The sequence below is a fragment of the Marmota monax genome, unplaced genomic scaffold (genome assembly GCF_021218885.2).
Source record: "Marmota monax isolate L192 unplaced genomic scaffold, Marmota_monax_Labrador192_F-V1.1 WCK01_AAM20220418_F8-fsc00022, whole genome shotgun sequence".
NCBI classification, from domain to species: domain Eukaryota; kingdom Metazoa; phylum Chordata; class Mammalia; order Rodentia; family Sciuridae; genus Marmota; species Marmota monax.
This window is the reverse complement of record NW_026695215.1, coordinates 4,657,021-4,684,654: the sequence shown is the minus strand read 5'-3', so window position 1 is coordinate 4,684,654 and position 27,634 is coordinate 4,657,021. Positions and strand designations below refer to the sequence as shown.

At 48.0% G+C, this 27,634-nt stretch overlaps 1 protein-coding gene across 1 annotated transcript in view; it reads right to left on the bottom strand.

Annotated features, from left to right (window-relative positions):
- Positions 1-27,086, bottom strand: part of Kcnab1 (potassium voltage-gated channel subfamily A regulatory beta subunit 1) — a 308,966-nt gene extending 281,880 nt beyond the window's left edge. Inside the window, exon 1 of the mRNA XM_046431730.2 lies at positions 26,649-27,086. Within this exon, the coding sequence (XP_046287686.1) occupies positions 26,649-26,890 (242 nt within the window). The 5' untranslated portion in view covers positions 26,891-27,086. The remainder of the gene's footprint in view (positions 1-26,648) is intronic.
- Between the last annotated feature and the right edge of the window lie 548 nt (positions 27,087-27,634).

Here is a 27,634-nt window from a genome sequence, read left to right as displayed (position 1 = left end):
GATGAGATTTGAAAGGTCCAGGATGAGCTCCACTCCCCAAGAACTCCCCACTCTATTTCCAAACTTATGCCCAAGACTTCCTTGGGGATGGGTAGAGTCTGTGCCATTCAAGTACAGTGCCCCTGAGAACAACCTGAGCCACTAGCCACAGAGAAGATGAAGTTGTCACATTGCCTCCAGAGGGGAGGAGCTGCAGGCAGATGGAGGAGAGGGAAGAGGAGCCCCAGGGAACCCATGTTTCACAGAGGAAGGGGCCTGAAACCAGGAGGCAGCAGGGCTCAAAAACCCAAAGCACCTCTGTTTTCCTTTAATGACAGTCCTGGTGGGTAAAATTGTGAATCACTGAGACATCGGAAGCCAAGTGAGCATGTCCCTTGGCTGAGACCACACTAAGTCCTATGGCATCCTCCACCGAAAAACATAAACAAGTAAACAAACACAGCAAGGCAGCCAGAGAAGCCTGCGCTGCCGTGAAGGTTCTACTTGCAGATCTGAGGAGGAATGAACCACCGTGTCTTGTGGAGCTGGGAGAAGCCACATCTGGAAATGACAGCTCACTGACAGCTGCCCTTCATCTGCCATGGGCCATGTGGCTTCCCCTGGCTGTTTACACCCCTGCATGGAGGCACCGTGCCTTCTGTTCTGCCTGGGAGCACTGGCACCAAGGGGGCTGTGGAAGCAACCAGAACTGCTGAATCTCAGCCTCTCCAGCCCTGCTGGACCTCAGCCACATCTGATGTTTAAGAGGCAGTCAACCTCCTCTAAGGAGGATTTGGCCAATGACTTCGTGCCAAAGCCTTCAGGGCATGAGAGGAGGGTCCATCCCATCCTCAAAGGCAAAGTATCTGGCTCTATCTGCTGAGAGAACATTCTTTTGTTGAGTCCCATAGATCCTGCTAACTAGCTCCTTTTCAGATGGCTGCTCCCACAGCTAAAGAGCTCCTCCTGCTGAAATCCCATCGAGAAACCATTGCAATAAGCAGCTACTCCTCATAAGCCCTGCACGCAGTCACCACCAGCTACATAATGTTTCTAATCCTACCTGGGAACAAACCACTAAAACTCAATTATTTCTTGAAGGGAACGAAGAGCGTAAATGCCAAGTATTTAGTTCCTACATTCAGCAAAATTGGAGAAAAGAAAGCTAGACTTAAGCAATATCTTTGTTCCCAAATGCATAATGTACTGGAGTTCTCCAGACAAACAGAACCAATAGGAGATTTATATAGAGAGATGTGTTGCAAGTAGCCAGTTCATGTGACGATGGAGGCTAAAAAGTCCATAGTCTGTCATCTACAGAGGGAACCAGGGAGAGCTGGTGGCCTGGGAACCAGGAGAGCCCATGGGATATGTCCTGGTCTGAGGGCAAAATACCCAGTTCTTTGGGGAGTGAGCTCTCCCTTCCTCTGCCTGTGTCTTCATTCAGGCCCTCAGCTGGCCAGATGCTGGCTACCCGAGGAAGTGCCATCTGCTACGTCAAATGCAACCTCGTCAGAAACACCCTCGAAACACACCGAAAAATAAGGTTCACAACTACCAAGGCACCTATGGTCCCGTCATATGATACATAAAGTCAAGTATCACAGTTTGTGCTGATGTTGGAAAAAAATTTAGAGTGAATGTTTTCATTTAACGATGGGCAAACTGAGTCCCTAAAAGGTGGAGAACCTTGCTAAGTCTCACAGATGGTTGATGACAGAGCTGGAAGTAAAACCCAGCTGGACTATGCCATTTTCTTGCCTACTGACCACTGCATAATGATGGGTTTCATTACCCAAATAACCCACCACCAATTTCTGTTGTGTGTCACATTTTAGTTAATTGGTTAAAACCAGGAGGTGCTCCACCTCCAGCAGACATGGCTTGCTCTTTTCTTTTGTGCGTTCCTATTGCCTCTGCCTTGCTCTGTCCTCTGAGAGACGTTGGCTAACTCACCCGCCATCTTGGTCAAGCTCTGCAGCCTCCACAGGGCATTCAGGGCTAAACTTCTCTAGAAACGGCGGATGTGCTGAAGGAAAAGTGCTGCTGCGATTGCTGCAGGACATAAACCTTGTGGCAGGATCTGTGACCAGGGTCCTGAAGTTGACAGCAGGGTTGAGGCTTCTGACATCCAGGTCTTTCCCTCCAGAGAAAGAGCCTTTGCTTGACAGTCTCCAGGCCCTCTGGGGAGGTCCTCTAGAGACCAAATACTCAAGGCCCACCTACAATAAAACACCCACCCGGCTTCTGAAAGAACGACCTACAACAGCAAGGACCTTCAAGTTGGAGGCTTGAAAGTTGTGCAAGGCCACATGGGTGGTTAGAAGCATGGTGCCACAAGGCACTGGGTGCTATAGCTCCCTCTGTGGCCAGTAGACCCAGGCTCAGCCTCTAGTGTCACCCTAAGGTCTCTCCAGCTCCTGCTCGGTCCTTTGGCCTCAGGTTCTTATGTCCTCCATGACATCACAGTTACTGCCTCAGCTTACCTGGTCAGACCCCTGCCTTTCTTCACTGACCACTGGCTACTGGCTACTGGCCTAAACATGTGTGACCATTCATGTCATCACCTTCATTCCATTTTAAATATGCCATTGGAATCACATAACAGGACAATACTTACAAACTGTCCCTCTGTCACATGCCACTAAAGGGAATCAGAGTGTTTGCTCACAGCTTTTGGTTTAATAACAGCTTCTGATGAATCCAGATGCCCGGAAATTTTCCAGGTTTATGTGCAAATCCACTGTGCATCAAATGCTCATCTGGAACCTACTTCAGGGATTTTTCTAAAGATTTCTTTAAATCCTGTATTTTTTAAAAAATTTATGTCCTGAGAATATCGTCAAGAAATACAAACCCAGTTTACTGTGTTCAGGGTGAACGCATTTGGAAAATGTTTGTGATGAGGCATCTTATTGGGGAATCTTCTCGCCTGACACACGTTCCCAAATTCCCTCTACTCCCAGGAAAGTCCTGGTCAGGTGGAATGAATGTAGAACGCCTCTGTGGTTTGTAAGGGACATTCACAAAATGGAATTGACCATTAGGTTGGACCATCTTTGTCAGTGATTTCCAAATAAACTGTCCAGAGAGTCCTTGGTTATGTACTTGAAGACTGCATACTCTAGCATTTTAGCTCTCTGGGAGGTGCAGGGCAAATGCAGGGTCTTGGAAAGAAACACTCAGAGCACTAGAGGACAGTCAGTGTGATCTCTTTCTTGTGGTTGGTTTATTAAAGCAGAAAAATTATGCAAATGTGAAAGGCTGTCTTCAGGGAAGACACAGTTCACATTCTTACTCTTTATGAGTCCTAATGATATAAGATTTCTTAAAATAAGCGTGGCCACTAAATGAGAAGTATGAATCTCTTTCCTTCTTGCTATCCCAATTTCCCTCAAGGAACTTCTTGCAAGCACTCTGTTTTATAGTCAGAGCTAATTTCTCCATGGCCAAAGGACCACTGGGGAGAAATTTGTATTTATAAAACTGTAATTGAATAGATTAGAAGTCTTCCGAGAAGCTATGATTCGGTGACATTTATAGAGAGAGAAACCAATAAAAACCACTCTCACTCTTACAATAGCTGATCCTGAAGGGTGTCATAGGTCAAAATAATAAGTGAGAACTGATTTCTCTGTGTGTGTGCGCACGTGTGTATGTGTGTAGTCAGAGACCACATGCACATACATGTGATCTCTGACTATGATCTGATCCTAAGACATGATGTAAATAGCCCTAGATATGTTTAGTCAACTATAATTTTTTATCCACATGTGACTCATAAATTAGATACTACATAACTCGATGAAGACACACAGACCCGGAGCAGAGAGCCTCAGGTGGCCTTTGAACTGTGGCTTGGGAAGCATCCCGGCAGCCATGACTGTGCCCAGATCACCCAGGAGGGCAGCACCCATCATTCCCCTTCACCCAGTCTGATCTGAAAACACAGTGTGCCCAGAAACAGGAGAAACAAAGTGGAGCCCCAGGAAAGAAGGTGCCCTTAGGATGGATCCCCGAGGCCAACGGGGAAGAGACCTCTGAAAGTGCAAGTGATCAGAACCCTGAACAAAATGAACCCGGATCAGAGGCTGAAGGAGAAGACCCAGTAGAGAGGTCCTAGCATCCCAGGAGGCAGGAACAGAGCAAGAACACCAGCAGTTTTCCCAGCCTGCTGTGGCAGAGAGTCTTGCCAGCTCCTTCTCCAAGACGGAGCCTCATTACTGAGTGCAGTCAGGCCCAAGATGGCTACAGTCATTACACATGGTTTCTGTTAGACAGAGCGAGTGCCAGCATTTCTATTAATTTTTTTTTTTTTTTTGCCATCTTCCCGTGGTCCCCAGCATAATAGCCTGGTAGAGGAAGAGACTGGTGCTAAATGAGCCCGTATGTCCCCTGTCTGCTGCACTCAAGATTCTGGCTCTGCGGGATGACTCACCAGGGAAATACCATTGCTCACAAAATGCTGCTTTTAGGGGTTTATTTATGTCTTGGAGTTCCATTAGATACAAATGGGCAACATGAAGACTTCCTAAGTGTGTTCAAGTCAATTTAACAGTGTAGCATACTGATAAATCATATGAAGTTAGTTCATATGATATCGTATCAAAATATTTCGTAGAACACGTGTCCTTGGCCTCATTTCTCCTGGATAAGAGATGCCAGGTCTTTATTGGAGTCATGAAAGAGTCCTTCCTTCCTTCCTTCCTCCCTCCCTCCCTCCCTCCCTCCCTTCCTTCCTTCCTTCCTTCCTCCCTTCCTCTTTACCAGGGATTGAACCCAGGGGTGCTTTGCCATTGAACCACATCACCAGTCCTTTTTCTATTTTATTTAGAGTCAGGATTTCACTAAGTTGCTTAGGGCCTCACTAAGTTGCTGAGGCTGGCTTTAAACTCTCGATCCTCCTGCCTCTGCATTCCCAGCTACTGGGATTACAGGAATGCACCACCGCACATTTTTCAACATTCATGGAAATGTGGAAGGAGTAACCTGGGTCCCTGGATGACCAAGAAACTGACCTGAGACTCTGTGCTGTTCTGCCTTCCATTTCTCAGTACAAATGTCCATGCAGCCAACGTGGACATTAGAGATGAGGTATTTGGTCATTCTGCTGCCCTTGAGAGAGGACATTGTGCTGTTTCCTGAAGCTGCTTTTCCTTGGCATCGCTAGCTCTGTGTGCTTGTCTGATACTGTGAAAGGCGGGCTCACCCCAACCTCCTTCATCCAGCACATCCTGACCTTTGTGTGCTCTGTGGCCTGATAGGCCGGAGGCAGTGCACGCAAACTTGCCTATTGAATGCATAAGTGAATGAGGAGACATCATACGGATTTGACGAGCCTCTTGAAGAATATTTAGATAAAGAATGGCTACATGTTAGATATTCTAATACACAGAATTTTTTATATTTTCAAAACTAACTAACTACCTAACTATCTATCTATCTATCTATCTATCTATCTATCTATATATATATATATATATATATTGCATCTTTAAACTGAAAAGCTTCTCACAAGCTTTAAAATGCTTAAGTTTTAAGACAGTCTTGTACCCTGTATTTTAAAATCGTGATGACAGGCAGTGTTCTTTCTCCTGACAGAACAGTTTGTGTCACATCTTACAATTGGGAAAGACTTCAATTGATGAATGTTCGCGTCACTCTGAGAGCACGTGGCTTGCACCTCCCCTAGACTTCCAAATACAGAAGAAAACTTGGAGGGCATTTAGTAGATATAAAAAATGAGACCCTATGAGGTCAGGCCCCAAATAATTTGGCTAGATCTAGAGCAGGGTTCCTGAATCTAGGGGACATCTCTCATCACATTACTTACACCAGGAGAACCTGATCATCCAATCCCAACCTCCACCCACTTCATTTTTCTTTTGGTTAAAAAGTTTTCAAGGGCTGGGCTATAGCTCAGTGGTATAGCGCCTGTCTCACACGTGTGATGCACTGGGTTCGATCCTCAGCTCCACATAAAATAAATAAATAAGATATCGTGTCCATCTACAACTAAAAAAAATTACACAAAAAAAGTTATTGAAACGGTTTTTTTTGTTTGTTTGTTTTTAAGATACCAGATCTTATACAAGTCAATGCATTTTTCTTCAAAATAAGCATCTTTGAAAATGATACTTTTATTCTTGGCATTGTCGTAGCATAAAACATCTCTGGGGCTTTATGTCATCTTCAGAGAAAGGTTTTCTGTTGGAAAAGAAAGCCAGGAATTACCCAGCTCAGCTCCAGCAATGTAAGGGCTGTCAAATACACGAGCACAACCTGAGAATCCCCTGCACAACCTCCCAGGGGCCTGTGGGCTACTGGGAGAGCTCAGAATAAAAGGGACAGAACCGCAGTCTAAATAAAAACACAGAAGATAGCAAAACCTCATCTGCTCAGAAGAGGAAAGGCAAAAGGAGGAGAAAAGGAGTCCTGGTATGGTCATGGCCTCATGCCATTCTGGGAGAGGGTCGGGGCAGTACCTGCGGCATGTGCCCTGTGTCCTGCTGATTGGGGATTTGCTCCCTTCTTCAGGCTCTTGTTTGCTCACCTAAGCTCTGTCTCCCTCCTCTCCTGTTCCTTCCTCCAGGCCAAGCACAGAGAAAACCCTTCAGGGCAGGTCTCTGACTTGCATCTGCCACGCATAGCACTTGTCCTCTAGTGAGCAGCAGAGTTGCAGTCTACGGTGTGACTCCCTATTAGAACCATCTTCTCATCATCCCCAGGGACAGAAGTGTAAATGGGGGAACAGCTTTGCAATTCTTCCTATTGAAGCACCCGTGATCCACTCAGAACACAGGTAAAATTCATTTTCTCTTATGCTGGACTAGCCGTGAAGAGAGACAAAAAGTCTTCAAATAATAAGGCAAGGGTATAAAAAGAAAGTTTTAGTGGAAAATAATCTGTAAAGAAGAGACCCGAATCACAGATCTAATGCCTTCAGAGGTGCTACATGACCCACACCACGCTGAACATCTCCTTCAGTTTGGCAGCAGAAATCACCCAAATGAGAGAAGCTCAGCATAATGCTGGTCTCTCTGAACAACATCAGGAACTTCTGTACGATCTGCGACAGTCGCCCTTCTTTTGGCTGGTAAGCAGCTCACACACCAGGCGTGGCGCTGCCTGCCAAGGCAAAATGAATAAGAACAGGGCCTCTGCCAGGCACCTTCAAGCCCAGTGGGAGAGAGTCCTGTGCACAGTTGATTAAAAGCAGAGGTGTGGGGAAGAACAGATCAGGTGGGATGCTGGTGGATGTGACATTCTTCCCAAGAGCTGGCTCCTCTAGATGGGAGACATCCCTGCCCGTTCCCAGCATGCATGAAGGTTGGAGAGGGTGTTCACTGTGGATACATTTTGAGAAGTCAGGTTTCCTCTCTCTTAGGATATTCGTCTTGCTTTTCCTGCCCCTTGTCTAGGCACATCCAAGCTGCAGGGTTGGCAAACTGCCAACGGGCAGGGGCATGGAGGAAGTGGGTCTTCATCCCTCCAGTGTTGATTCACCATGTTCACAGAACCAGTTCCAAAAGGCAGCTCTCTCACAGCCAGTAGGTTGAGAATCAGAGCTGAGGATGACATGCAAGCGGCTTCAGGCTCCACGCCCAGGGCCCACACTGTATTAGAACGCATCCACATCCAGTGCCACTGCAGGGGGGCAGGCCAGCAAGCGATGAATCACCTGGAGCTATCAAGGCTGCAGCACACTGGATGAGTCTTTGCACGTGGCGTCCACACAACATTTGGCCTTGAATTATGATTCTGAGCAGAGTTTGCCATTGCTGCGAAGGGTAATGAATTAGCAAGATGAAGGTTGGAATAAAAGTGCTTCTTCATCTAAATATCTACAACCAGCAAAAAGTTATGATTGGAAACAGACCAACACGGACAGCAGTGACAAAGCTCTTCCCTCTCCTCTCTTTGCCATCTATTTGGCTGGTGCCAGGAAAATGCTCACTGTGGGAATTAAATCTCCAAGACGAACGATGCTTCCCCATGACTTGAAAAATAGCTGGCCGTGCAGACTAACATCATCAGAATGTTCATCAGTGAGGTACATCCTGACGTCTTTTCTATAACAGTTTTGCATACAAGTTACTAAATCAGCCGGCTACCAGGAAGCCACTGGATACTTTCCAAAACTCCTGCACCTCTACCATGAGATTGAACTTGAGTGAAAACCAGAGCCCCCACAATCCGACTTGGCTCAAGATAAAGGGACTGTGTGAAATTTTTTAAACATGTCATAGCTCATTTGAAAACCTGAAAAAATTCCATGAAAGCAAAGACAGCCTTAAGGATTTGAGTCTGAGATTTTTGCCTTGAACTTGATTTTACAATGCAGGGCTCTTCTGTTAGATGATGGAGCTGTTCTAAAGCTGCCCTGTCCAACACAGTAGCCACTAGCCTCATAAGGACATTGTTGAGCACCTGAAATGTAGCTAATGCCAACAAAGAATTTTTTTATTTTAGTGTTAATTTTTAATAGGCACACTGGAGTAGTGGCTACCATTTAGCAGGTTATGACTCCTATTTTCAAATATTATTAACACTACACATAAACTTAAATATTAAAAGCAGCCATCTAAACTACCTAATTATAACTCATCTGCAATTAGCTACTGATATCAAAGCACCTCAGTTTTGTGGATCCCAGAGCTGACCTTGCAGGATGATTTTCCTTATCTTTCTGATCTTGTTTCTTTCTTAAGTAAATGTCCGTGGGGATTTTTGCTTCCTTTGGTCTAAGTCTGAAGCAGCTAATCAGATGAAGGACATGAAGAGCTGCTCTCTTTCATGAGTGGGCTGCCTCCTTGAAGGCAGTACCAACGTCAGCCTCTTTGGTTTGGAGGTTTCTTGAACCTGAGGGTGAGCGTCACTGACAGATCCTGACTCTGGTGGCAAATGCCACGCTTTGCGTCATCATCTGCTGTATGTTCATGAACCAACCCCCATATCCCTTCTAATCAAGAGACCCCGTGCCTTAATAACATCTGTGATTCTCTCCAAAGTGACTCTGAATTGCCGAAGATTCTGCTGAGCATTCAATGAAAATAGACAACTCTTCTCTCAAGACCTCCGGGAGGCAGGAACAGACTGGGGCAGACTCTGATTTAAGAGCTACTTAGCCTGAGTGGTTTGGAGGGTGATGTTTTGCCTTTAGCAGGAGGTCAAGCTTCTTAGTTGATTGGTTGCATAATTGACGCAGTTGGTAAAAACATCCGATTCACATAATTCACAAAAATAGCAGCTATTGTGCTTTGCTACTACTTCCTCTGTCTTACTTGCTAAAAAAGATCCAGTATAAACACTCTTTCTATTCCATTTGGCCTTGGACAATGTTTAGAAAGATATTGCATGATTTCAAGGGACCCAAGCACATCAGTGGTTTTTTCAAAGCTGATCTGTGCCCATCACTGAACACCAGGCAGCCCACACCCAGCGTTCCAGGTGTTCTGAGAGGTTTTGTGGACCCTCAGAATGCTGTCAACATGAAGACCAAGGAAATCCAAACCCAGCCCCGTGCGGGGCCACACGCCTATAATCCCAGCAGCTCAAAAGGCTGAGGCAGGAGGATTGAGAGTTCAAAGTCAGCCTCAGCAATGGGGAGGCACTAAGCAACTCAGTGAGACCCTGTGTCTAAATAAAATATAAAATAGGGCTGGGGATGTGGCTCAGTGGTCGAGTGCCCCTGAGTTCAATCCCCCGTACCCTCCCCCCAAAAAAAGAAATGCAAAGCCACACCATATTTAAGAAAGCTACCCGAGTGGTTTTGTTTTTAACAGAGGCAACTAAAGCACACAGTCATGTTTATAGACAATGTTTAAAATATGCTGCTGATAATTCTTCACCCGATTTCGTCTGAACCCACACACCTGCCTCGTAGGTAATTAAATCCAAAGCTGCTCAATATGGCAGGATTTTATGAATGAATGTTATGAGAGAAGCCGCGTCCCTCTGCTTACAAGGACCAGCCGTCTCAGGTTGTGCCGTAACCCATGTGTAGGTAGGATAAAAATATTTTCACAATGGATAGATGTCTGTTTATATTCAAAAAGAAAATAAGAACGAGGTTGAAATGCTAGTTAGGATCTAGAATCAGCATGAAGGGCCGCTATGGTAGAAGGAGCTCACGGTGCCCAAAGCTGACCACCAACGGCCCAGAGACCTCGAGTCACAGCAACATCCTTTTTCTAACATTAGCGCTGGGGGAACAGGCATTGGTGGGTGTGAACAAATCACGCTTTCAGTTTGGTCATCAATGAAAGTCCACCAAAGCCACTGTGAAGCAGGAAGCACACACATCAAGGCCTCAGGGAAGGGAAGGGAGGTGTGGTGCAGGTGAGGGGGCATCCAGCTGGTCCACAGCTAGTCCACAGGCCCAGGTGGTACCTGCACCAACGGGCCCTGCAGTACCAAGGAAGGGCAGCCACAGGCCGAGGGAGCCTCCAGCGGCTGGAAGGCAGAGCATGAGTCGTCTGTAATAAACCATAGGAAGGGGTAACGGCCTCGGCCTCGGGAGTGTGGAGATTCCAGGAGCTGCTCTAATGTCAGAAAAGGGAGATGGGACAGCCCTAGGCCCTTGAGCCTCTTTTCCTGCGAATGAGAACAGGCCCCACACACACACCAGAGCTAGGCTCTGCGCTGCCGCAGGGCTGCACTGCCCTCCTGGAGACGTGGAACCTCGCCCGCCTGCAGATGCAAGAGTCCCTGTCACTGTGCACATGGAAATGGAAACCAGGTACAAAGGTGTGCAGAGCCACCTGGCAATTCCCCTGCATGTCACCGCCCCACACCCTCCCCTCCCCTCCATCCTGCAGTCCTCAACCCTGCCACCTGGGTCACTAAATGGCAAAAGATGTGACAGGAGCAATGCAGAGGAGGAGAAGTATCAGGCACTCACGGTCTCAGAGGTCCACAGACGGCCACTGCTCTGGGCTGAGGTGAGGCAGAACATCATGGAGGAAGGGCGTGGAGGAGGAAAGCCGCTCAGGACATGGCCACCCGGAAGCAGAGAGCGCTGTGCTCACCAGGGACAAAGTATAAGCCCAAAGGCACACCCCAGAGACCCACCTCCCCCAGCCACACCCCACCTGCCTACAATGAGCACCCAGTTAATCTCCATCCGAGGGTTAAGGCTCTCAAAACCTAATTATCCACCTCTAAGCATTCTTGCATTGTCTCACACATGAGCTTTGGGGGGACACCTAACATCTTTTTTTTTAAGAGAGAGAGAGAGAGAAAGAGAATTTTTTTTTAATATTTTTATTTTTTAGTTGTTTTTTTTTCGGCGGACACAACATCTTTGTATGTGGTGCTGAGGATCGAACCCGGGCCGCATGCATGCCAGGTGAGTGCGCTACCGCTTGAGCCACATCCCCAGCCCGACACCTAACATCTTAACCATAACGATAAAATACTTGTAGTGACTTGGGAGGCTGAGGCAGGAGGATCGCGAGTTCCAAGCCAGCCTCAGCAACTTAGCAGGGCCCTACCCTAAGTAATTTAGTTAGGCCCTGTCTCAAGATAAAAAATACAAAGTTCTGGGGATGTGGCTCAGTGGTGAAGGGACCCTCGTTTCAATCCCATACCAATAAAATAAGGTAATAAATAAAATGGGTTTCTATCCTGTCCATGCACAACTCTCCCAGAAATTCCTTTTAGCATGTTGTCCTGCTGCTTCTGAGCTCAGGAGCCTTCAGGGTTCAGTATTTCTCATGGCCAGCTGCTGAGGCCTCTGCCATCTCTCTTTCCTGCCTCTTAGCCTCCTCTTAACCCCATCCTCACCAGGAAGGCCTGGGACCATGAGGGAGGAGGAAGAAGATGTGGAGAAGAGCAGCCCCTGTTCCTGACTCACATCACGTAAGCTTCTCCACAACCTCACAGGGTAGTTTATTTCTACTTTCCTCATGTCACAAAGTGAATGCTCAGAGGGATAAATAAACATGTCTGTCACTCATCTCGGAAGCTTTAGAATCCAGGTTCCATCCAGATGTGTCTCCAAAATGTGTACTTTTAATCATCACCCTGGCTCCCTACCTCTATGTGAATTTTCCCCCCATTTAAGGCTGTTTGTTGAACTCTTATTCACCCTTCAAGACCCTGTGCATGATTTGCCACCTGTATGAAGTCATCCCTGACTTTCAAGAAGACATTTTTCACTGGTGCTACTAGGTCACAAGTATCCTGCCAGCCTCCCACTGTCCAGTTGGCAGGGCTCTCTCCCTGACTGTGTGCCTCCTGAGATTTCTAGAGGGAAGGAACACGCCTTTCATTGTTGTGGGTTCAGTGACCCTGCCCAGAGCACAGATGGTGCTCAGTAACTGTTCATCCCAAACAATTTATATGCAGAGAACAGAATCCTAGGTCAAAAGCCTTCAGTTGAACTCTTATCTAGAACTTAGCAAACCATCTGGGTGACTGACAGGACATTGCTTAACCTCTTGGAGCCTCAGAAAACTTATTTGTAAAATCAGTGGGGGGAGCATTCTAAATGATCCCAGCACCTCGGATTCTAAGATTTGTACACTTAGTCCTGGTGTGCAAAGAGCATGAGTGGGATGCTGCCATAAGCAGATGAAACGAAACGTGGCCCTTGAATAATCTCACTGACTAAATAGCTGTTGGAGCTTAACTGTATTTATTGGAGTGGGACATGACCAGCCTTATAAATAATCTACTTTATGAGTTTTTAATGTGTCCCTTATTAAATATGCATCACTTTCCATGCTAAATTAAACGTCATTTAAAGCCAATGTTTCCCTTCCTACCTTTGGTTAAATGAGATAAGATTTCTGCTTATTTTAGCATGTGATGAAGTAGACACTTGGGATATGGACTGATAGAGGAAAATATCCCTTTATACATAAAAAGCCAGAGGAGAGCAAAGAACCAGCTCAGGGAATGAAAGCAGGGCAGGCCCTCTGATGGTCAGGTGGTGCCCTCCCAACTCCAAGCGCTGGCCCTCAGGCTCCCCAATCCTGCGCTCACAACATCCAGCTCGTCCCACAGCTGCCCCTCCAGTCTGGACCACGAGAGCATGCAGGGGTCACATAGGTCACCTGGCAGGACCACTCCCCATTCACCTGCAGGGTCCTGCTCCCACCATCCCAGGGCAGTAGAGCAGGGGCTGCAGCTCTGACAAGTGGCTCTCAGCTCCCAGACACTCGTGGTCCAGAGGCCACAGGAATCCAGTCCAACCTAAAGAATCCGCAGGGAGACGGCCTCAGGAGAGAGAGCTGCCATCCCCCTGAAGTGAATTAGGAAGGGTGCAGCCATGGGCAGGCAGGGGTGGAGGGCTTGCCCTGTCATAGGCCCGCCGTGGCCCAAGAGGTGCCCTGGCCCAGAAAGCAAGTGCAGAGATGCCCAGGGAGAACGAGGCCCTGCCACACTGTGTGTGTGTGCTGAATCCCAGGTTTTCCCTATGCTGGGCTGTTGAGTTAGGTGAGCCACTGAGTCTCTTCCATAAGGAGACCAGTTTGAGTTGGTTTCTCTGTTACTTGAAGAAACAAAAATTCTGATAGAGATGGTCTGTGCTCATCAACGTTATGTGTAACATAGAAGGAAGACTTCAGCATGAGTCCATCCACAACCTTCGCCATGGGCTCGAATATCATTATTTGTTGTTGGCTTTGTTTTGTTTTGTTCAGATCTAAGATAGCTAAAGTTATTTCTCTCTCTCTCTCTCTCTCTCTCTCTCTCACACACACACACACACACACACACACACCTGCACATCTTGTTTTGAAGTTCTTTTTTGAGAACATGTAAATTAAATTCTTAAAATCTAAGGAATGATGCTATGATTTTAAAAACTTAATCATATCCATTTTGATCATTAAACATAATCTCTATTATTAAAAATGTTTTTATTTAAAAGATAAACTTGGGTCAATACAAGAGATTTGATTGATGTGGAACATTACACAGACACACACAGACACACACACACACACACACACCTACATACACACTCCAAGGAAATGGATTTGCTGAATAAAATGCAAAAAGTAAATTTAAATGCTCGTTTGAACCCTGGAAGGAGACTCTCTGAGTGTCACGGGGAAGGGTGCAGTGTGGTCAGGAGGGGGTGGCAGGTGTGGTCTCCCTGCCCTCACCAGGGAGCATGGAGGTCACCTCATGAGGACACAGAGGCTTCATGAGGATTGTTTTCAATAAATCAGCTTCTTAAACGTCATCTTCACCAGAAAATCCTTGCGCTCTGGTTCCAGGTTGGGCAATCCGGGTCCTCAGCTGATTAGATTTCCTGCACGTTCGCAGCGGGGAAGGAGATTCAGAGTTGCCCCTCGAGATGGTACTCAGCATCAGGTAGTGCAGAACTGCCTCTAAACGTTCCGTGTCCACGCGGGGTCTTTGCTTTCTCCTATCCGGCACATCTGTCACAGACTATACACTTCCTGCTCTTGCCGACGTGTGCTTGGCCTTCCTGCAGCCCAGCGCCCCAGTCCTCCCTTCCTGGCTGTCAGCATGCTCACCCTTGCCCTCCGCTTTCTGCCCCTCCTGGAGCCATGCTCTGGTACTCCCCACCTTTCTCTCTTTCCTTCCCTCAGACCCCTTGCCGGCTCTTCTTTTCCTCCCCGCCTCCCAGTGCTAGGGACCCATGTGAAGTCCTGGGGCTTCTCTTTTCTCTCCATGCTCTTTAGCTCATCCCCGGCACAACGTCCTCTCAACAGCCCGATGACACCAAGGTTGAGGTCTTCCTGTCTGGAATATGGATCTCCAGCTCTTGTCCACTCGATATCCCCCTTTGGTTGCCTAGTAGGCCCTTAGCACTTGCGGGTCACTACCCTGAGCGCTGAGCCTCCTCCCTGGGCCTCTTCCTGCAGGCCACTCATTGCATTCACAGCCAGTTGACTTCTCCAAGTCACCAGCCAAGACCCCTGGAGCTCTGTTTTATCATTCTATCTGGACGTCACTCTTAAGACAGACCCGGGATCCAGCTCCTTCCCACCATCTCTACCCTGGTTCAAGCTGTGGCCACCTCTTGGCCTGGGTGATCACAGGAACTTCCTCATCAGTAATCCTGCTTCCACTTTCCAACCTCTTTCCAAATTGGTATCCAGATGCATCTGGCAGGAACGGTTCCCACCATGCTGCTCCTTTGGACAATAAATGAAGGTCTCCATGCCATTCAGACTAGAAACTGACAGCTTTAAAATGGGTTACAAAATCCTGCACAACTGGCCTTTCACATGTAAAAACATCGACTGTGCCCCAAAAGATCTGCTGCTGCACCCGAGTCACTGTCGAGCCCCTGGGAATGTCTTTCCCTATCCAGGTACTCTTCTGTCCCTGGGCCTGGGGCTGTGCAGGACCCTGCTCAGTATAAATTCACAGGGATCCTCAGGCCATGGGGCATCAGTTCCACCTCTGGCGGGCTGCAGGTCAGCCACACAGCCATCTTGTCTACACGGCCAAACTCCAATAAAAACTCTTGTGCCACAAGGCTCAGGTGAGCTTCCCTGGAGGGCAGCACCCCACAGGCAGGTACTGTCACCCACTGCTGCTAGGAGAAATAGCATTTTTTTGCTGCAATAGACCTGTGAGTCCTTCTAGTGCCTCCTGGCACCTGAGGTGGCCTTGGCCCTCGGCAGATGCAGGCCTCCCTGTGCCTCTTGAGGCCCCTCCCTGCTACGTGTCCTTCATTCATTCTGCTCCTGCCCCATAAGCTCCCTTGGTGCCTGTCCCTGTGACTGGACTCTGTCCACAGTGTGCCTCCCAGATACCTCTGCAGTGGTCTTTTTCACTTCCTCCAGGCCTCAGTTCTCAGCTAGGTCTTCTCTGGCTACTACAGAATTGGAACGGCTCTCGGGTACACACCTCATCCTCTGTGCTTGGTGTCTCTGCAGAGGCGTTGTCCCATTTAAGTGCTGTATGTCCTGTGTGCTTACTTTGCTTCTTGTCTGCCTCCTCCATTGGGGTGAAATCCTCCAGGGAGTGAAGAACTTGTCCTGTGTCCACTGCCACACCCCAGAGCTTGACACCAGGTGGCCACCCGGGGCAGGGCTGATGAATGGAAGGGTACGTTTGTGTCTGGGGGAAAGAAATAGCTAGACAGTTCAGCCAAAAATAGACATTGTTCCAAAAGCAGAAGGAACTGGTTAGTGGTCACACAAAAGGAGTTCATAAAAAGAAAGTCACCAAAGTATTATGCAATGTGCTTTAGTAGATTTGGCCACAAGAACCTGATTTTCCATGTCCTAAGAGAATTGTGTCAACATTTTAAATGAGACAGTCGTGAGGCGAATTATTTAACCCAGATAGCAATCCAGAAACCATGAGGTAGTGAACGTGGGTGAGAACCAGAAGGCCCTTGGAGAGAGCTGGCCCTGAGGAAGGGGAAAAAGAAGACAGCTGGACCCCACCCACTGCCGCTGAACTTCACCCAGGGTGCGCTTAGCTAAACCCCTGGAGTGGAAGGGCAGACTCTCTCGTTGCCATTGGCCAGTCCCAGTAGCACCAACAACCCCTGCTGAGTCGAATGGCAGGGTCTTGTCCAGCGAGGTCATACGATGGGGCCAGACCCAAGTGGGACTCAGAGATCTGAGGTGGCATTAACGAAAGTATTCCTTAGCTGAGGGCCAGTGATGGAAAAGTGTGACAATACACTAAGAATCAAAAGATCTCATCACGACCCACAGTCATGATCACTAGTGAGAGAGAGAATTTTCCAGTGTTTTACCATTTAATCTACAATGACCAGGAGTCCCAGAATCCCAATGGGAGGTTGGCCTTCCTGTCTTATCCCCATCTTTTTGGAGATGATAATGAGATGATGACTCTTCTTATAATGATAAGGAAATGGAAAATTGTGAGAAAAAGAGTAAGCTTAAAGAGGACCAGCCAACAGGGCTGATGGACAAGGATAGGTAGAAAAGAGGAGCTGGTGGTAGGCACGTGCGACCCAGGGCTCTGACTGTAGGAGCATCAGACATCAGGACATCCTCACCTAGAATCTCACTGAGGAAGCACCACATGGGGTAGAAGCAGGGAAGACACTGGGTGAAAGCCAGGAGTGTCTCGTTCTGGTTAAGGTAAACCAGGACCCCACTGTGGACAGAGATGCCACAGAACTTTCTGAAAGAAAGTATAGTGAGAAATTTGTATTGGTCAGTGTTCTCCAGAGAAACAGGCAACAGGAGAGAGATGGGTGGGTGGATGCGTAGGCTGTTAGATAACAGGTGGAGAAAGAGATACATAGGTAGGTAGATAGATGATAGGTGGGTAGGTTGACATACCCAGAATAATGTTCAATCAAGTGTCTGGGTCCCCCATGGCCTAGTCAAGTTGACACATAAGATCAATCATCACAAACTCAACTTCTAAGCATCTTAAAGACTTTAGGACCTATTTCCTAAGGGAACATGTGGTCCCCCAAAACCACGGTCTCAGACAAGAATCCCTCCCCATGATGCTTTTAGTAATGGAAGAAAGTTAGGAATAAGTGGTAGGGAGACTGTGGAGGTGGAGCCAGGTGCGGCCACTCCCTGTGCAATTAACCCAGCACATCCTCCCAGGGAACCGTGGAGGCTTGTTTGTTCCATTCCTGCTTAATGATTCACCCATTCAGCAAATATTTATTGAGTTCCACACTAGATGTCAGATTCTGAGAATGTAGCAATTAGCCATATGGATGCGATCTCTCCATCCTGGAATCTGCACTCCAGTGGGAGAGACAGAAACACACAGTAAGCAGTAAGAGTGCTGAGCACAGGAGGAATCGGGGCAGAGGGAGAAAGTGCTAATTTAATGGTTCTTACAAAGAAGCTACAATGAGGTTAGCCTCTTGGGAAAGGAGGTACAGGCGTGCCGCTCTGACACGCTGGGCACCTGGGAAAGCAGCAGTAGCTTTTCTGAAGCCATGAGCAGCCTCTGTGTGCACACTCGTCCCTGTGCTGAATCACAGAGTGCTGCGAAATTCCACGGGAGGGCGAATCTCTGACCTACGACAGACCCTCCCAATTCTAACATGAGACCATGAGCTGCAGCCTCGGCACCCACACTCTCCACGGTCACAGCCTCTACCTCATTCTGCCTTTACCATGCAGAGAAATATCAAGGATCAACCACAACTGGGTCAAATCCCTTGTGTGAAAATATTCCCTCTGACCTGTGGAGAACCTGTGTCCCCCCCGGCAGCTCCCACAGTGGGCTGTCAGGGACCTGCGGCCAGAATCCAAGCTCTCATCTACTCAGGGCCCAGCTCATAATCTGCCTTTGCCATTGGCTGCTGCTCAGCCTCCTGGGGTGGCTCCCTGGCCTGGCTCACTGATGGGCATCTGCCCTAGGGGCTGCGTGGCACCAAAGGGACCCAGCCTGTGTTCCTGCTCGCCCTCCATCTGCCTGCAGGGCTCACAGGGACTCCACGCAGCACCTGTGACCCCAGAATGCCACACCAGCACCCCTCTTCCTCATGGATGTGCTGAGCAGGTGAACACAGATGGCCAGTGTGCCTTTGAGAGCCACCTTAGCTGTGGAGCTAAAGTTCCAGATGGGAGCAGTGGCCAGTGACTTTCATAGACAGTGACACTGCACCACTCCCCCTGGAGGCAGGCCTAGGATTAGCCACCTACGATCACCTCCCTCCCTGGACCAAAATGAACCCTGAGCTGTTCTGATTGAAGAAGAGCTAACAGACCTAACACCAGAACCCAGCACGTGATCCCATGCTGAGCCGGACGTGCAGAGGAAAGGAGGCACAGAGGTTTTCTTACATTGGCTGACAAAATTGAGCACAGGCGCAGGTGTTAGCACAAACTGCCTGAAATTGGTAATTGCAATGGGAACACACACAAGAGTGTCCTTCTTCTTAAGTGACAGTGAAGAGTAATGGGCACACTTCCTTTCAAAGGCTTGGAAAATAAACAGGGAAGTGGCCGTGAGCTTAGGAGAGCCCAAGGGGAAAAAAAAATCAAATGGGGCCAAAAAGTCAATAGGTTAGAGGATAAAGATTTCTTACTTCTTTCTGTAAGTCTGAAATCATTTGCAAATAAAAAGGATTGTTCATTAGTTTCATTTTGTTTTAAAGAACTGGCCTTAAGAACTAAATCACCTGTTTGAAAACAGCTCTGCAGCTAGCTGGACTCCACCCGGAGAGAGTCATCTCCTTAGATAGCACACATTGTGAAGACACTCTAGTAAAAAGTACATCTCTGAATTCTTAGGGAGGTTAATTATGGGCAGGCAGAAGAGCCGCTGGCTGGGAGGCAAAGGGGCGAGTCATGGAGAGGTGACCCAGGTAGCTGTAGGTTCGCAGGAAGGTGAGGCAGATGAGCCGGGCAGGGTTCTGAAAACACCTTGGGTCTGAGCTGACCTCACCCCAGGCCATGCCACCCCACTCCAGACTCTTTCGGATTCCCAATTCCGGGCATCTGCCTTTGATTGACTGTCCCTCTTTGCCTGTGCCTGCCAAGGGGCCAAGGCACCAAAAGATACCCTGCGATGTTGCTTTTCTTTTCCTTTGAACCATGATCGGAGCTCTGATGTGTTCTCAGCATGTCCTGCGCTAGGGCATCTGGAAATTTTCTCTGTGAAACACCCAACTGGGCTAGGCTGTGGTAACATGCCTACTGTGGGACCAGGGCTTCTCAGAGCACAGGGAGCAGGCCTGCTGTGCTCCTTGTTCCTTTCTCACTGTGGAAGATTCCCCATTTTCACAGGGAGCTACAGACATTCAGTCGGATTCTGGTCTGGGATTGCCTGGACAGTCTCCTCTGGCTGCCGCCCAGGGCCCAGGAAGCTTCCTTTCTTTATGAAATAGCGCCCCCCAGCGGCATGCGCAGCACCTCGGGGAACTCGGGAATCAATCAAAAACACTTGTTTGGCCTGTGTTTGCAGGTTTCCAGCTGTTCCTTGTTTTCAGATGAAACTGCTGTCAATTTCTTTATGAAAAAAACACAGTTCGTGTGACCCAGTGTTGTTCTCTGGCTCTGAACTTCCAACTTTTAATTATGCTACATGAACAAAGTAACTTTACCCAGGAAATCAAGTGGAAATTTTCAAAGCAGATTGAATTTCTGCCCCATAAATAAAGGTTCAAGCAGCATTCATGCTAAAATCCGAAAGCATTTTCTGTCTAAACTGACCCTGTCAAAACATATCTGCTTTAGAACTTCTGCTCCATTTGACAGGAAGCACCCACAGTCGCTGCTATAGACAGGCCCTTGGCCCACCTTCCAGGCCCTCCACCTCAGCCTGTCCAGGTTTCAGGCAGCCACCCGGTCTTGACCTGGTCCAGACCCGGTCCATCTCAGCTCATCTACATTCTCCCAGGAATATAGATGTGGGAGAGACATAGCCCGAGGGCTCAGAGAAAACAAGCACAGGCCCCGTGACTGGCCAAATTAGGCCAGCCTAAAATAAGTCGTGTGGGCATTTTTGAACGCCACCTCCTGCACAGGGCGCATTGTTTCTAGGCTACTGGTCTCGGCAGTCATGGCCGTGGCTCCTTCTGGAGCAGGTCTGCTTGTGTGGAGCAGTCTAGGAAAAGAGCAGGCCAGGAGGGCACCGGGAACAGGTGCCAGGAGAGGAGGTTGCTGGGATGGTTAGGTACAGGAGTGGCCACACAACTCTGCCACTCCATCACCTGCTCTGCTGTGAAAAGCAGGACGGACGACACCTTCCAGCTGCCAACGATGAGCGCCTCAGCACAAACGGCATCATCAGTGAAAAAAGGCATGCTATCCTCATGTTATAGATAGACAAGCTAACGGAGGACCCAAAAAAGAAGGCTAAGACAGGCCCTGGGAGAGGTGTGCAGAGAGAAAAGCAGTCCCACTTATCTTCAGAACTCTCACTTCAAGATCAGTGAAAACTATCTCTTTCCAACATGCTGCCCCTCATCTCTGAGCAAAGCTCTTGGCTGGTCCTCTCCAGTTCCTTCCCGTCTTCTCCACCTCTTCCCTCCTGCTGTGTGTAGCCAGTCCCAAGCCTTCCCTGGTCCAGTCTGGAAGTCCTTCCTGCATGCTGGGGTCTGAGGCCAGGCCTGGCCTATGTCCTGACTCATTGGCCATCCAGGAGCTGAGCCAGTGCCATTGCCCTCTGCAGGCTCACTTCCATTGTCACGGAAGCCCCTGAGCTCTGCCATCTCCTTCCAGGAAGTGCTCGGCCAGGGCAAGTCACTAGGAGAGGGGCTGCAGGGTGGGAGTTTCAGCCCTTTTAATTGCAAATATTTCTATTCTAGACACACTGGAGTCACTGGAAATACAGAGGTTGGTGAAAGGTGTCTCCATATCACATCATCTGGACAGCAATTGAGCCCAACCTTCCATGAGGGTGTTCTCATGAAATAGGAGCCCACGTGGGAGGTGAAAAGAAAGAAAAAATAACATGTTCTCAGGGGGTCCCAATGAGAGAATGGAGGAATTTGCCCAAGCAGATGACAGACGGGCAATGATGTACTCAGAAGTATGCAAGATTTGATTTGTGGGTATTTTTATTTTCCGTTCCTCTTTTTAGGTAGATCACACACTTTTCCTTTCCAGCTCTAAAGATGGTTTAGGGACAGATTCCCAGGACTGGGTGAAAAGGAGGCTGGAGCAGGGCACCTGGGCTCCCACCCTGTAGGCATAAGCTCAGCGACTGCACACGGTGACGTGTCACTCTTACACCACTGTGATGCTAGTTGAATGAGGCCCTCTGTATAGCCAAGGAAGCTGAGACTCAGCAAGGTTGTATAATATAGGAGAAATTAGGGGCTGCAGCACTGGTGGTGGGTAACGTGCTACTGGTAGCCGAGCCAGGGAACCTTTCTGAATCCTGGCTGGCTGGATTTGGTCCCTCACCCACATAAAAAACAAGCAAATGATATGAAAAGGAAAAATAAATTTAATTCATTTTGGCCCAAATTAGGGGAAAGCAGCCAATCTCCAGTAGTCCTAAAGAAGGGTTACAATCACCAGAATGAAAGCCAGGAGATGTAGATTTAACCAGGCTGTGCTGCCAGGACATGTCACAATTCCTGTCCTCAGCCCTGGCTGGCACCACCTGAGCTTTGGGAGCAGTTTCTCAGCTTCCATTGAGATGGAGAAAATAGAAAATGGTGGGGGTGTGCATTTTAGGGCTTTTAATTTCCAAGGGGCTCTGTTACAGAGGTTACTTTGGGTGTCTTTCTGCTCCATAACTTCTGACAGGATGCACCCAGCTTTAGCGGCACACAGGCCTGAGCAGTTCAGTGCAAAAGCAGGGCAGGATTACCAAGGCTGTGAGCTCCAACCCTCATCCTCCTGGCCAGACAGTGCAATGTTGATGGTAAGACCCACCAACAGCCACCTGCAACTCCCTGCCTGCTGCAGAGACTGGGCCATGCTAGATTCTTCGGGCAAGGAGGACCGGTGGGAAGAGCCTAAGCAGGGAGAGACATGCCGAGCAGAGACTCAGTGGTTCCGGCAGGGGCAGGGGCAGGGGCAGGGGCAGGGGCAGGGGCAGGGAGGTTTGTGTGCACAGGAGCTGGACCAAAGCCAGCTGCAGAGGCGAGGAACAAGAGGGAGCCTGGACAGTAGAACAGAACGGCACATGCGCCCGGGTCTGCAGCGTCGCTGGAGGCTGAGTGTGTGCGTGCATGGATGTGAATGTGGGGGCCAGGGGGTCACGGGGGCAAGGGACTGGAAGCCAGAGATAAGCATGGAATGTGGATACTGCACGCACTGGACCCACAGGACAGGGGTTCAAGACCCAGCTCTGTCGTTCGTTGGAAAGGAGACCCCAAAGAGTCAAGAGCAAGCAGATTATGGCTGAGGCCTGTCCCCTCTGGATAATTCCTCCCCCTGTCCTTTTCTTCATATACGGGCTTCGCCCCACCTTCAGCTCAAAGACTCTAGAAAGACTTGTCCTTGGTTGGCAAGTGACACAGCTCTCTGTTTTATTTTCAGTTGTTTCATTCCATGAACCTAGACAGGCCCCATCCTTGTCAAAAAAATAATAACTAATAATAGTAATAACAATAGAGGAATGTGACTCATTCTCAGGGGGGTTTTAGGCACAAATCATTCCCAGTTTCAAGCCTGCCTCCTTCTTGCGCTGTTCACACACTGGCCTTGGTGACACTATCTGGCGTGATGCCTCCAGAGGGCTCCACAGGGCAGGGCCCCAGGGACCTCTGGCTGTGTTGGCATGGGGGAAGCTGTCTTCTACCCACAGAAGGAGAACCCCAGGTGGATCTGCCCATCAGGAAAAGTGAAACACTGCTCAGCACCTGGCTCTCTCTACCTCAAAGACTGGTGACATAGGTGACATGTGCCACTCCAGGACCCTTCCATTTGGTGCTGGAAAGTGCAGGCCCACCTTCTGCAGCTACACTGGCCTGTCCACAGTGCACTCCGCTCCCAGCTCTGCTGCCTGATTTTTGTCCTTGATGTTCCCATTTTTTTCTTCATCTTTATATTAAATTTCATCTTTCTGAATTACACGCATCCATGCCCCTTAAATGCCTCAAGAAACCAAGAGGTTTAAGATTGAACTCAAATATCATGCACAACCAAAGGTTTTGTCATAGACCAGGAGCCAGCCAATGACCCACCAGCCGAATCCTGCCTGCCACCCATTTTTGGATGGCCCAAAGAAACCTTTTTAGGTTTTTCAGTGATTTGGGTGGGTGGGGAAGGCCTGTGATATGGGAGAATTACATGGTGTTCAATATGAGTGTTTATAGTCACATGAGAACACAGCGATATCCACCCACTCACCTGTGGTCAATGGCTGCCTCCCCTTGCTACAGCGGGAGGGTCAGCAGCTCTGACACAGCCAGGTGTGGCCCTCAAGCCTGAAATTTTCACCATCCAGCGATTTACAGGTAAAGTTGGCAGATCCCTGGATCAGACTTCATTCTGCATTTGTTAGCATTTCTCCTGCCAACGTGACACCATAGAATTCCTGCCAAGTTAAGTTTTTATTGCATCCTTGCTGAGTCTAGATATTTTTTGTGCATTGGTAAAACTACCCCTCAGTATAGTCAACCTTGACTCAGGTGCGCGTTATGGTCTGGCTTGGAGTTCAATGCCATGTAAGAGAGTCTCTTAGCAGTGACTAACAGACCCTCGTGATGACTAACCTATAGTTTATAGTCACTAATAAAACAAATTTTAAAACTCCTATTTTTGCTGAGAAGGCTGAGCCAGCAAAAGGAGCTACTTCACAGGGCTCTCAGACTTGTTTCCCCCGGTTTCTTTCCGATCGACACGTGTGTTTGCACATTTGCTGATCTGTTCCCTTTTCTGGTCAACTTAGATAGAAATAAACCAAGTCTCCATGGAAACACAACATAATGTATCTCTCACAGATGATCGAGGCCCCGGCAGCTGGTACAGGCTGAAGGTTGCAATGGCATTTGACCAAATTAGGAAGAGAAGCGGTTCCCTGGCTCCTCCAGACCCTGAATCCTAAAGCTCAGCATGGAAACCCATGCGGTGTGGATTAAGGTGACTACTTTCTTTTTTTCTGGGCATTTCTTTTCTTTTTTTCTTTTATCAATGTATGTTTCAGGTAAGGGGCTTTCCTCTCCCCCCCCCCCACGCTTATACAGACACTACCAAGTAAATGGAGAGAGCCTGCGCTTAGTGAGCACCCGTTGTGTTTGGACATTTATGAGTCACGTCTGGAGCAATGTGACAGTCCTAAAACTGGCAGGGCTGGAACTTGAACTCTGGTCTGCTTAACTCCAAAGTGATTCTCTTTCCACAGCAAGTAAAATAATATTCTTTAAATATTAAGGACACAGAAAAGCCAAGAGGTCTTGTAACATAGCTTATCCCTTTTTCCTGGGGGTAAAATCAGAATAGAGTAGAATACATAGGTCTGCTCATCCAGGAGCCTCCGTGAGCAGGCCTGGCCTCCCCAGGCATCAGGAAGAATTTTCCCAGACCTGTGTTCTCCAACTGATGGAGAGTGCTGGGCATAGAGGTCTAGGGAGCAGGTTGAAGGCTGACCGCCCCCTCCGGCAGGTGGACCCCAGGCCTCACCTTCCACAGAGGCTACTTTGCTTTCTCTTGTTTTAAGACATAGTCCTCTGCTTCATAATCCTTCACAGTACTGTCCCGGAGGACATTTATGTCTGAACACAGCACAAGATATGGCAGAAATATAAGAACCAGGATTTCTGAAGGGAGTATGTGCCCCTGCAGGTTCACGCAGAGCTCATGCTAACACTCCCTCCAGTGATGAAGACATGGAAAAAGATTGGTTTTTAAAGGAACAGTCCATCCTCCCCTTCTCTGAATCTCCAGTCACACTATACCATCACTAGGACCACGGAGGGTCATGACAGAGGGAAAGGAGGGCAGCCCCCTGCATCCCGCCAAGCCTGAGTCCCTGGAGAGGTGGCGAGACTCTTCTAGGCTCCCCTTAGAGGCATGATGGGGTGGCTGTCCTTCACTCCCTGTGAACCCAGGAGTTCACTCCTCTTCTGCGCAAGCCATTTGTTACATAAAGAGTCTATGTAAAACACTTTGCTCTCCAGAGAGGAGCCATATCATCGCAAATTGCTTTATTAATAAAATTAGCCATTAAATTAGAGCAGTAGCTACTGTACTGAAATAGACCTTAAGATTATGAGAAGATGAAGTCACTGGGGACATTTTGTACATCAGAAATAATCTCACTCTGAGAAACAGAAGGTTTGAGTTTAGCTAGGGCGGCCATTCTTTACAAATATTAACTGCTTTTTCTGATTCCAGGACCCTGTCCTTCTCAATGGCTTTTACTCAACTGCCAGGGTGTTTAAATCCCTAGGTGTTGGCTGGGCACAGTAGCACATACCAGCGACTCGGGAGGCTGAGGCAGGAGGATCACGAGTTCAAAGACAGCCTCAGCAATTTTGAGGAGCCCTAAGCAACTTAGTGAGAGCCTATCTCAAAATAAAATATAGAAAGGGCTGGGGACATGGCTCAGTGGTTAAGCACTTCTGGGTTTAATCCCTGGTACTCCCCCCCCACACACAAAAATAAATAAATAAGAATAAATAAAGCCCTGGACATCAGTCATGGAAGCCCTTGCTGCTGGGTGACTTAGCTAAACACAGCATAGCTTACAGAATATTTAGACATTAATTGCTCTGAAAAAGAATGATATTTTGCATCTCAGTGCAATTTACAAAGACTGTTCATCCAACCCCATACCAGGAAAATACATCTTCCTTTCATTAATCTTTCATAGAATAAATAATGGTATTGGGATTCTAGCACACAACCAGTAATTTTTCTTGGGCTACATTGATAAAAAGTGCTGTCATTTCAAGAAGAACTCAAACTACTTTATTAGCTATTGGCACACACCACATGATTCAGGGTTAGAAGAAAATAACAGATTTTAAGCTCAGGCTACTGTAAAAAACAATTCTGCTCAACTTATAAATTGCCTGAGGAAGAATGGAGTCCCTATTCATCATTTTGACCTGCTAAGTCACCCACCTGCTCAGCCAACCATATTCTACTGGCGGCACGTGGTTGACCTTCCACAGGTGAGCTCAACTGTCTCTGTGAGCAAAGAGGATAAGTGAAAACTCAAAAAATAAGGCATGTCAAGAAGAGGGCTCCTGCTTTTATTTTTCTTTTCTTTATATCATTTTGTTTTGCTATTTCAAATATTATTTCTTTAATAGCAATGACCTTTGACTTCAGTGCCATGCCCTGGTTGGGTAATATCGCAATTGACAGTACCTGTACACCATGCCCGTCTGCGCCTTGGTGGTTTCCTGTAGCGAAATTCCATGGACGCGTAAAAACTTCTCCAGATATTTCCGTTCTGCAGCTCCACTGGGCCGAACAGGCCAGCAAACTGCCTGGGGCTGGGTCTTGGTCACTGTTAGATGTCGTCTGCATTTGAGAGCAGATTCACTGGATTTAGGCAGCCCCAACTTGGGGCTGGGGATGTCCGCACAGGCAGGTTTGTACAGATGCATGTCTCCAAACTGGAAGAGGCAAGCTGACTGCACAGTGCTCCTCCCTGAGGCTGGCCGTGATCAGCTTGGGTTTTCTGGCTTTGGGGTGTCCCTAAAAGGGATCCGCTTGTTTTCTTTAGATTTTCTTTACTGTTTTCTTGCACACAAGCAGGTTCCTAAGTCCCCAGCAGAGCTGTGGGTTACATGTCTCTGCCAAGTCCTGGGCAAAAAGTGACCGAGAGTTAAACGTAAGCAAGTATGTATCGGCCCCGGGGAAAAAATATGGGCACTCTTTCCCATGTCTTTCTATTTAGGTAAAAGGAAATATTTTGGTAGGAAGTGGGCCAACGCTTTGGTTTTCATCAGGACCAAAAGGCCGTGGGGATGATTCATACATGGGCAATGAGACCTCTTGAAATCAGCACATTTTTATAACCAAATTGTCTTTTATACTAGCAGCATGATCATTTGGCTAAAAAGTCCACTACCCTTTTTTTTTTCCCAGATGTTGCTGTTGACGATAGGAAAAATCAATAAGGTGGATATAGGAAGTCAAAGGCCCACACCAACACAGCCAGCAGTCTTGAAAAGAGGGTAAGAGCAGGTGGGTGAGAAAGGAGAGCCGGCCCACAGGAGCGCCCGGGGCTCATGGACATTCACAGGGAGGACAAACACAGAAGCAGATAAAATCAATGAACCTGGCCTATACCTTGTACTTACACAAAATTAACTCAAATGGATCATGAACCTCAAAGCAAAATGTAA